General features: G+C 33.8%; 1 protein-coding gene across 1 annotated transcript; it reads left to right on the top strand.

Annotated features, from left to right (window-relative positions):
• Positions 1 to 4,327: 4,327 nt before the first annotated feature.
• On the top strand, positions 4,328 to 6,385 carry LOC126672552 (uncharacterized). Its single transcript, XM_056105037.1, has 4 exons — positions 4,328 to 4,779; positions 4,874 to 5,003; positions 5,093 to 5,398; positions 6,205 to 6,385. Exons 1-4 carry the CDS (start codon positions 4,328 to 4,330, stop codon positions 6,322 to 6,324), a joined length of 1,008 nt encoding a protein of 335 aa, XP_055961012.1. The 3' UTR covers positions 6,325 to 6,385.
• Positions 6,386 to 11,453: the final 5,068 nt, after the last annotated feature.

Below are 11,453 nucleotides of genomic sequence, written 5' to 3' on the forward strand. Positions count from 1 at the left end.
AATTTTTTCATAATTATATATTTTACATGAACATATCATAATATATATTATTTAATTGAATGCAGAGACTTTCTAAAATATTAACAGCCATAGAAACCGCTACTTCTACCGCAGCAGTTAAGTATTGGAGGAACTGTGACGTCTACTAAACTAATTGTGAAGGTCAGTGTTTTCTTGTAACATTAGTAGATCTTTAGACCATGCATGCTTGTGTTTGATGAATTTGCATTTTTTTTGTGTTTATAATTTAGTTCTAATTAGGCTTGAAGACTTGCGTTTTCTTAGAGTTTGTTTATGTGCTAATTTTGTTTATTTATATTGCATGTAAACAAATGAAAATAGTTTAACAATTAATCAAACCAGTTGGTGTTATTTTTTTGCTAACCAAATTAGTTGACTGATCAAATTAAGTTTAGTTTTGGGTTTAAAATGAAATTGATAAACAATAGACAATGTAAATGTTATTATGCTTTAACATAAAAAAAAAACAATGTATAATGTTTGGCAGAATTTAGAAAGTATAAGTATGGACCGAGAATGGATGTATGTTCGACTACAAGATGGATTTTTGCATCCACGATTTGCTCAAGGCGTGGAGGAATTTGTAGAATTCGCTAAAAGACATCCTGAATTCATGGATGGTGCGAAGATAAGATGTCCTTGTAATCTTAAAAAATGTCGAAACAAATGCTATCTGGATGAGATGACAGTAATGTGTCATCTTGGAAGAAATGGTTTTTTGAAAAACTACTATTGCTGGTACAATCATGGGGAAACTTATGTGCCCAATTTAGTCCATCCTAGTCATAATATAGATCTAGAGAATCAACTCCACCAAGCTGAATCCAATAACGCTGGTGATTTATTTCGATCTATGATGGATGATGTAATCGGTCCTTCTAGTGTTCCTTGTTCGACGGAAGATGTTATTGGTCCTTCCCATGTTTCGTATTCAATAGAAGAGGGCCCGAACTTGGAAGCACAACGTTTGTATGATATGCTTAGGGCATCTGAACAAGAGTTGTGGGAAGGAAATCCAGGAGGACATTCTCAGTTTTCTGCTGTTGCTAGACTTATGAATTTGAAAGCAGAATTTCATTTTTCAGAAAGGTTATACGATGAACTTTGTAAGTTTTTGTCTGAGGTACTACCTACTGATAATGTAATGACTGATAGCTTCTATGACACGAAGAAGCTAGTTCGAAAATTGGGTTTACCAGTAGAAGTGATTGATTGTTGCAAGCAAGGATGTATGCTGTTTTGGAATGACGATGTTGGCCTTACTAGCTGCAAGGTCTATGGTCATCCTTGATTTAAGAAGCAAGGACGTGGTTCCAATAAGCGGAAAACAAATATACCTTATACTAAGATGCATTATTTTCCGCTAAAACCACGTTTGCAGAGGTTGTATGCTTCACATGCAACGGCAAATCATATGAGGTGGCATGGTGAACATGAATGGGAAGAAGATGGTATAATGCGACATTGTTCAGATTCTCCGGCTTGGAAGCATTTTAATGCGGAAAATCCCTTATTTGCTTCTGAAGTTCGAAATGTTAGATTGGGTTTATGTACAGATGGGTTCCAACCTTTTGGACAAACAGGGCGACAGTATTCTTCTTGGCCAGTTATAATGACACCGTACAATTTACCACCCGGCATGTGCATGAAAGACGAGTACATGTTCTTGACGGCGATCATTCCCGGTCCAAAAAATCCAAAGGACAAGTTGGATGTTTTTTTGCAGCCTCTAATCGCTGAGTTGAAATATTTATGGGAGGTTGGCGCCAACACGTACGATATATCAACCAAGAAAAATTTTCAAATGCGAGCAGCCCTTATGTGGACGATTAGCGATTTTCCAGCTTACTCAATGTTATCCGGGTGGAGTACAGCAGGAAAGTTAGCTTGTCCTCATTGCATGAATGATTCTGATGCTTTCTCATTGACTAAAGGTCGCAAGACATCGTGGTTTGACAATCATCGAAAATTTCTGCCGTCAGATCATTCATTTAGAAGGAACAAGAAGTGGTTTATAAAAGGTAAGGTAGTGCTCGAAGTTGCTCCTGATATGTTATCTGGCTCAGAAATACTTGATCAAATAGAGTATCTTGGCCTGAAAAAAGCAACAGAGGTAAATGCAGAACAAGAAAATGCGTCTATTTGTAAATCAAAAGGATGTGGATGGAAAAGAAGAAGCATTTTTTGGGATTTGCCTTATTGGAGTTCTAATTTAATAAGGCATAATTTAGACGTCATGCATATTGAGAAAAACTTCTTTGATAATATATTTAATACAATGATGAATGTTTCGGGGAAAACAAAAGATAATGCAAAATCAAGAGAAGACTTGAAGGAGTTTTGTTGTCGTCCGGAGCTGCACAAAGATGAACATTCTGGAAAATATCCAAAGGCTACTTTCACACTTGACAAAAAAGGGAAGGAAGAATTGTGTAATTGGGTTGTCGTCCCGGTATGCTGTCAATTTTTAAATACCCAGGTCGATCTATGGGTCAAGCTAAATCAATCTTTATGAAGGATAAAGAATATCATGCAGCTCGTACTTATATACTATTGAATTGCGTTGAAGTGAAACCATATATAAAGTAAGTATATATTTAATTATATAATATATTCTAATGAAAAGATTAATCCTAATTTTTCACTTTTTCCTGTAGTATATATGAAGATGAATTTGAGATTCAATAACCTAACTATTTCCAGCATTGAGGTTGAGTTGAAACTGGAAAATGATTTTGCAGAATGGTTTGAGAAATATGTAAGCATATAAATACTTAATAACGATTTTAACTATACTCAATATTTTTTGCACCTTCCAATATTTTGAATTTTTGTTATTTGACTCTTTCATCAGGCACATAAGGAGTTATCAAACATTACAAATCCAATTATGCGAGACTTGGCGAAAGGCCCGTTGCATAAAGTGAAATGCTACTCCGGATACTATGTCAATGGATATAAGTTTCACACGGAAGAACATGGTTCAAGTAGATTAATCATGAACAGTGGAGTATGCATTAGGGGTTCAAGTAGTAGCACTGGTGAATTTGACTATTATGGTAAATTGACTGAGATATTAGAGTTGGATTATCCGGCTTCACCAATAAAAAAGATCGTCCTTTTTAAGTGCTCTTAGTTTGATCCGACTCCAAGACTAGGCACAAGAGTACATCCACAACTTAAACTAGTGGATGTTAATTGTCGTAGGGTTTTCAATAAATATGAGCCATTTATTATGGCTGTTCAAGCAGAACAAGTGCATTATCTAAGATATCCTACTTCAAAGAGAATTGACTGGTTAGCTGTATGTAAAATTAAACCAAGGTTTGTTGTGGAGATACCAGATAGAAGCGACATATCAGTGTCACCAACAGTGTTGGCATATCAAGAGGATTCTATTGAACATCATGAAGTGGATGGACAAGTGGATGTGAATGAAACTTTGGTTGATCCAAATGATTCTTCAACTGAAATAGACGATGTGGATGATGTACAGAATGACGTTGAATCAGAAGCAGACTTCGATGATGAAGACGAGGAAGAGGAGGAGGAGGAGGAGGAGGAGGATGGTGATTTCGATGATGGCAACAATTAACTAAACACCTCCTTAGATCAATATGAAAAATTGCTGCTGTTATTTTCTGTTAAATTTTATTTAAGTTTTCAGCAGAAAGACTCATAGGGAATGAGTAATCCTTGAATTATTTCATGCATTTTGAGCTTTTAATTAGCAGTTTACATATATATATAATAGAATTTGTTGATGTTTCTTGAGCTGTCATTGATGATTTTTGAGCTGTCAATTAGTATTATTACATATTAGGATGCAGTCTTATAATTATATGTATTTTTGCTTCAGATTAATAACATTAATTCAGATCAGCGCTTGTTTAAAGTTTCCTCTCTCAGCCCAAATTTGCAAGCATTTTGTATCAGATTCAAGAAGCATTTAAAGCAGCAGGTATCAAATCTTGATTCCTTTCACAAATTACTAATCAAGAAAGTTGTTTTTGAGCTGTCATTTGGTGATTTATCATATATTTAGTTTTTGTTATATATCTATTGCTGTTTTTATCCAGCTTGCCATTGATTCTCACAGCAAAAGCTTGGCTTTTGGTGGTGTATATATATTCATTAAGATTTAGGTGATTGGTTCTGTTTAATAATTTGGCTAGATGATTTTAGGACATGATAAGGTGTTTTTGAGAATATAAGTAAACATTGCGTTGAGTTTAATTGAGCTTTCTTATAAAATTATGAATGTCCAAGTACTGACTTTTTCTTTTGTTTGTTCTTTCTTATAGATATGAAACATAAGACTTATATAACGTCAAAAGAACTATCACAAGCAGCAACGACAAAAGCTAGACGACATAAAACACCAGCATGGACACCACCCCCGCCGCCGCCGCCGCCTTTAGCACGGTCACAACTAGAATCATCAATGCCACCGCCGCCACAGCCAGTACTACAAGAAGCATCAATACAATCACCACCACTACGGCGACGATTAGATACATCATTACACGTACCAACACGACCAGAATCATCATCACGACAACGGCCACCACAAGTATTAATACCACCTGTGCCACCTATACAAGACTCACTCACTTCGCCAATAAACGGTGATGATCATTTAGAGAATCCACCTACACCACAGTCATGTAGTACACCTATTCCTAATCATTCTACTGGATCCAACACGAACTACCGGCATTCATCGGACATTTCTTACATATATGTCGAGAATAAAAAGTAAGATAATTTATCAACTTATTTTACTTGTATCAGTTTATTGTAGTACAATTTTGTTAATATTTTTTTGTTGATGTTTTTGTTCCTTTTAAAGATTTCTACCTGACGGTAATTCTATAGCTCGAAACATTAGCTCCGTATTTAGTGAGAAACAAGATCCAACGGGATATACCTGGAGTGCTGTAAATGCAGATATGAAAACATTTTACTGGCAGGATTTTGAGGTCACTACTAACCTAACTAATGTTAAATATTTCTTTTATGTTTATCTTGTTTTTGATCAATAATGTATTTTGTTGCTTTATAATTTCAGAGAATATACTCCTGGAATCCTAGTGATGCAAAGGTTATTAAAGCCACATGGAACAGAGTTGTATCAACTCACTATAACCAAACTCTTGCTAAGTGGAGAAGTTTGTGGAAAAGGAAGAAAAGCATACCTGAAGGTGTTAAAGAAGAAATTTGGAATTCTTGGCTTAAAAAATGGGAATCAGAGGATTGGAAAAAGAAATCCGAGCAGGCTTCAAAAAATAGAAATTCAGAACCGTGTGGTCCCGGTACCGGTGTCGCTAAGCATACAGGAGGATCCAAAAGTGCGTTAGAGCACGCGAAAACGATGGTAAATATGTTTATAGATTAAACTTTTATTTACTTTAGAGCATTGCATAATCTTTTTTACTTATAGTGTTTCCATTTCAATACCGACTTACATTTTTCTATCTTGTTCATACTGGTTGCTTCATCTTATTTGAAGCATTTCCTTCCTTAACCAATGATGTGAATTTGAGGTATTAAGGCTTTAGATGTAATCACACAATTGTTTGCATGCAACTGAAAAGCTGAATAAGAGAGAAATTAAATAACCAGTCATGTAGTAACTTAAACTAGGGCTAGGGGTACTTTGGAGTGTGTGCCATTTTAGCTTCAGTTGATTACAACCAAAACTAGCTTCAACAAATGTAATTAACAAAGTCCTGTGTTTCATCATGATAGATTTAGCATTTGTTGTTGATGAATTCATGCGAGAATTCGATAACCAAATGAAAAAGGTACTGATAGATTTTGCTACCACATCTACTGATTCAATGTTAGAAAATTCAAAAACAGAAGTAGAACCAAGAATAGATTGTCTCTAAACCTGGTGTGCGAGCAATAGATTGTCTCTAAACCTCTAAGGATTGAATGGCCCCACAATTGCCATGCCTGGCCTGTAATTGTTTGCATGTATTAATGATAATCCATTAATAGGGAAATGCTTAGTTTTGTCAAATATATGGGTTATGAAATTGTTTGCCTGTAATTGTTTGCGATGCCTTACCTGCAATTACTTATTATAGGGAAATGCTCAAGTTTGTCAAATATATGAGTTATAAAATTCGATCTGCACTAAACTGATTCATTATTTTATTTTCTTATAACTTTTAGGTAATTGAAGGTGGTGTGAATGAATGGACATTTTTTCGAAAGTTCCATATGAGGAAAGATGGGGAATTTGTTGATAGCAAATCTCGTATTACTAATGTAAGTATATATTTTGAATCATAACTATTAAAAAAGTTCACATTATGTATTTAATTTATTGGTTTAATGCATATGTAGGATAAGATACAAGCCGTCGTCGATCTTGCCAGTCAACCATTAGAAGATGGAACTACACCCGTAGTTGACATTAATGCAATATATTATGATGTTGTTGGTGGTGAGAAGAAGAGGCGTGTATATGGATTGGGATCTCAAGCATCGGTCTTTTATCCTCGACATTTGCCATCTACGTCTACCCCGTCCAATTGTTCAACCTCAGATGATGTGAAAAGGATGATGGAGTCTTTGAAGGAACAACATGAGTTCTTGTCTAAGAAGGAAGAAGCTATAACAGAAAAGCTGAACTTTTTATCTGAAAAAGAAAAAACTATAGAAGAGAAGATGGAAAAATTAGAACGTATGCAACAAGATTGTTTGCGGGGTTTTCAAAGCTTAAACAATGATATGTAGGCTTTGGCGGTTGTATCTCTACCGTAGTAGTTTTTTATCGTTGTTTTTCGTAATATTCGTACTTAGACTACTTTTGATATTATTAATAACTATTATGTATTATATTTTGAATTTAATGAATAGGTACCATTAAACTTATATTGGTTTCATATTTTTTTATTTAGAATTTTTATTTATTGTTATAGTAATTATTTCTAATATTTTGTCAAAAAACTATCACAAGTTGTGACGGATTTATGAGGACATGTATTAGTTAACAAATGAATTTCCTTCACAAATCTGTCACTAATGTGACAAACAGGTTAGTCATAACTGAATTTCCGTTACAAATCCGTCACAATATTGTGACGGCTTTGTGACGGATTTGTGATGGAAAGTTCCATCACGAATGATATCCCGTCATAAATCCCTCACAAATATTGTGACGAATTTGTGACGGACATCTCCGTATTCCGTTACAAATCCGTCACAATTAGTAACGGATTTGTGAACGAACAATCCGTCACAAATTTGTGACGGATTTTTTAAAAATTGACCATTGACTTTAGTGACAGATATGTGAGTCACTAATCCGTCACAAATTTGTGACGGATTAGTTTTTCCGTCACAAAATCTTTGTGACGCCTTTTTTTGCAACCGATTAAAATCCGTCACAAATCCGTCACAAACAGCTGTTTGTGACGGATTTGTGACGGATTTTGCCGTCACAAACTGGCTGTTTTTTAGTAGTGCAAGCGTTTCAACTCATTAGCAATTTAAGCCAAAAGTTTACAAACGTTACGAAACAAATCCAAGCATTTCACCTTTTTAGCAATTTAAGCCAAACGTTTACAAACATTACGAAACAAATCCAAATATTTCACCTTTTTAGAAATTTAAGCCAAACGTTTACAAACGGTACGAAACAAATCCAAATGTTTCACCTTTATAGCGATTTAAGCCAATCATTTACATACGCTACGAAACAAATCCAAATGTTTCACCTTTTTAGCAATGTAAGCCAAACGTTTACAAACGTTACAAAACAAATCCAATTGTTTCAACTTTTTTTAGCAATTTAAACCAAACATTTACAAACGTTACGAAACAAATCCAAGCGTTTCATTTTTTATCAATTTAAGCCAAACGTTTACAAACGTTGCGAAAAAATCCAAACGTTTCCTTTTTTTAGCGATTTAAGCAAAACGTTTAAAAGGTTACGCAACCAATCCAAATGTTTCACCTTTTTAGCAATTTAAGAGAAACGATTACAACCGTTACGAAACAAATCCAAGCGTTTCACCTTTTTAGCAATTTAAGCCAAATATTTACAAACGTTACGAAACAAATCCAAGCGTTTCACCTTTTTAGCAATTTAAGCAAAACGTTTACGAACGTTACGAAACAAATCCAAGCGTTTCACCTTTTTAGCAATTCAAGCTGAACGTTTACAACCGTTACGAAACAAATCCAAACATTTCACCTTTTAAGCGATTTAAGACAAACCTTTACAAACATTACGAAACAAATCTAAACGTTTCACCTTTTGAGCGATTTAAGTGAAATGTTTGCAAACGTTACGAAACAAATCTAGACGTTTCACCTTTTTAGCGATTTAAGCAAAACGTTTACAAACGGTAAGAAACAAATCCAAATGTTTCACCTTTTGAGCGATTTAAGCCAAACGTTTACAAACACTACGAAACAAATCCCAACGTTTCGCCTTTTTAGCAAATTAAGCCAAAGATTTACAAACGTTACGAAACAAATCCAAACGTTTCACTTTTTTTGCGATTTAAGCCAAACGTTTGCAAACGTTACGAAACAAATACAAACCTTTCCCCTTTTAGCGATTTAAGCCAAACGTTTTCAAACGTTACGAAAGAAATCCAAATATTTCACCTTTTTAGCGATTTAAGCCAGACGTTTACAAACGTTACAAAACAAATCCAAATATTTCACCTTTTTAGCAATTAAAGCCAAAAGTTTACAATCGTTACGAAACAAAACCAAACGTTTAAAACGTTATGAAACAAATTAAAATGTTTCACATTTTTAGCGATTTAAGCCAAACATTTAAAAACGTTACGAAACAAAACCAAGCGTTTAACCTTTTTAGAAATTTAAGCCAAATGAATACAAACTTTACGAAACAAATTCAAGCGTTTCACCTTTTTAGCAATTTAAGCCAAACATTTACAAACGTTACGAAACAAAACCAAGCGTTTCACCTTTTTAGAAATTTAAGCCAAATGTTTACAAACATTACGAAACAAATCCAAGCGTTTCACCCTTTTAGCAATTTAAGACAAACGTTTACAAACGTTACGAAACAAATCCAAATATTTCACCTTTTTAGCAATTTAAGCCAAACGTTTACAAACGGTACGAAACAAATCCAAATGTTTCACCTTTATAGCGATTTAAGCCAATCATTTACAAACGCTACGAAACAAATCCAAATGTTTCACCTTTTTAGCAATGTAAGCCAAACGTTTACAAACGTTACAAAACAAATCCAATTGTTTCAACTTTTTAGCAATTTAAACCAAACATTTACAAACGTTACGAAACAAATCCAAGCATTTCATTTTTTTATCAATTTCAGCCAAACGTTTACAAACGTTACGAAAAAATCCAAATGTTTCCTTTTTTTAGCGATTTAAGCAAAACGTTTAAAAGGTTACGCAACCAATCCAAAGGTTTCACCTTTTTAGCAATTTAAGCAAAACGTTTACAAACGTTACGAAACAAATCCAAGCGTTTCACCTTTTTAGCAATTTAAGCCAAATATTTACAAACGTTACGAAACGTTACGAAACAAATCCAAACGTTTCACGTTTTAAGCGATTTAAGCAAAACGTTTACAAACTTACAAAACAAATCCAAACGTTTCACCTTTTTAGCGATTAAAGCCAAACGTTTTTAAACGCAACAAAACAAATCCAAACGTCTCCCCTTTTTAGCGATTTAAGCCAAACGTTTACAAACGTTACGAAACAAATCCAATCGTTTCACGTTTTAAGCGATTTAAGCCAAACGTTTACAAACTTACAAAACAAATCCAAACGTTTCGCCTTTTTAGCGATTAAAGCCAAACGTTTATAAACGCAACAAAAAAAATCCAAACGTTTCCCCTTTTTAGCGATTTAAGCCAAACGTTTGTTTACAAACTTTTTTGAAACAAACGTTAAGAAACAAATCTAAGCGTTTCACCTTTTAAGCGATTTAAGCCCAACGTTTATAAACGTTACGAAACAAATCTAAGCGTTTCCCCTTTTTAGATATTTAAGCCAAACGTTTACAAACGTTACGAAATAAAACGAAACGTTTGAAATGTTATGAAACAAATCCAAATGTTTCACATTTTTAGCGATTTAAGCTAAACGTTACGGAACAAAACCAAACGTTTTTCTCATTTATAGCGATTTAAGCCAAACATTTACAAACGTTACGAAACAAATCAAGCGTTTCACCTTTTTAGCGATTTAAGCCAAACATTTACAAAAGTTACAAATCAAATCCAAGCGTTTCACCTTATTAGCAATTTAAGCACAACATTTACAAACGCTACAAAACAAATCCAAACGTTTCACCTTTTTAGCGATTTAATCCAAACGTTTACAAACGTTATAAAATAATACCAAACGTTTAACCTTTTTAGCGATTTAAGCCAAATCTTTAAAACGTTACGAAATAAATCCAAACGTTTACAAACATTACCGAACAAAAACAAACGTTTCCAATTTTTAGCAATATAAGCCAAACGTTTACAAACGTTATGAAACAAATCCAAACGTTTCACCTTTTTAGCGATTGAAGCCAAACGTTTACGAACGTTACGAAACAAATCCAAACGTTTTCCCATTTTAGCGATTTAAGCCAAACGTTTAGAAACGTTACGAAACAAAACCAAACGTTTACAAACGTTACGAAACAAATCCAAACGTTTACAAATGTTACGAAACAAATCTAAACGTTTTCCCATTATAGCGATTTAAGCGAAACATTTACAAACGTTACGAAACAAACCCAAACGTTTCACTTTTTTAGAGATTTAAGCCAAACGTTTACAAACATTTACAAATGTTACGAAACAAATCCAAATGTTTACAAACATTACAGAACAAAAACAAACTTTTTACATTTTTAGCAATTTAAGTCAAACGTTTACAAACGTTACGAAACAAATCCAAGCGTTTCACGTTTTAAGCGATTTAAGCCAAACGTTTACAAACTTACAAAACAAATCCACACGTTTCACCTTTTTAGCGATTAAAGCCGAATGTTTACAAACTTTACAAAATAAAACCAAACGTTTCACCTTTTTAGCGATTTAAGCCAAATGTTTGTTTACAAACTTTTTTGAAACAAACGTTTAGAAACAAATCTAAACGTTTCACCTTTTAAGCGATTTAAGTCCAACGTTTACAAACGTTACTAAACAAATCTAAATGTTTCCCCTTTTTAGCGATTTATGCCAAACGTTTACAAACGTTACGAAATAAAACCAAACGTTTGAAATGTTATGAAACAAATCCAAAAGTTTCACATTTTTAGCGATTTAAGCTAAACGTTACGGAACAAAACCAAACGTTTTTCTCATTTTTAGCGATTTAAGCCAAACATTTACAAACGTTACTAAACAAATACAAGCGTTTCACCTTTTTAGCGATTTAAGCCAAACGTTTTCATAAGTTACG

The sequence above is a fragment of the Mercurialis annua genome, linkage group LG3 (genome assembly GCF_937616625.2).
Source record: "Mercurialis annua linkage group LG3, ddMerAnnu1.2, whole genome shotgun sequence".
Classification (NCBI taxonomy): domain Eukaryota; kingdom Viridiplantae; phylum Streptophyta; class Magnoliopsida; order Malpighiales; family Euphorbiaceae; genus Mercurialis; species Mercurialis annua.

What these genes read in the sequence shown, in the direction of transcription:
- LOC126672552 (XM_056105037.1), top strand. Translation starts at nt 4,328, where the DNA reads ATGAAACATAAGACTTATATAACGTCAAAAGAACTATCACAAGCAGCA. An exon ending in ATATATGTCGAGAATAAAAA is followed by an intron (nt 4,780 to 4,873) that starts GTAAGATAATTT and finishes TTCCTTTTAAAG; the next exon opens with ATTTCTACCTGACGGTAATT. An exon ending in TTTACTGGCAGGATTTTGAG is followed by an intron (nt 5,004 to 5,092) that starts GTCACTACTAAC and finishes TTATAATTTCAG; the next exon opens with AGAATATACTCCTGGAATCC.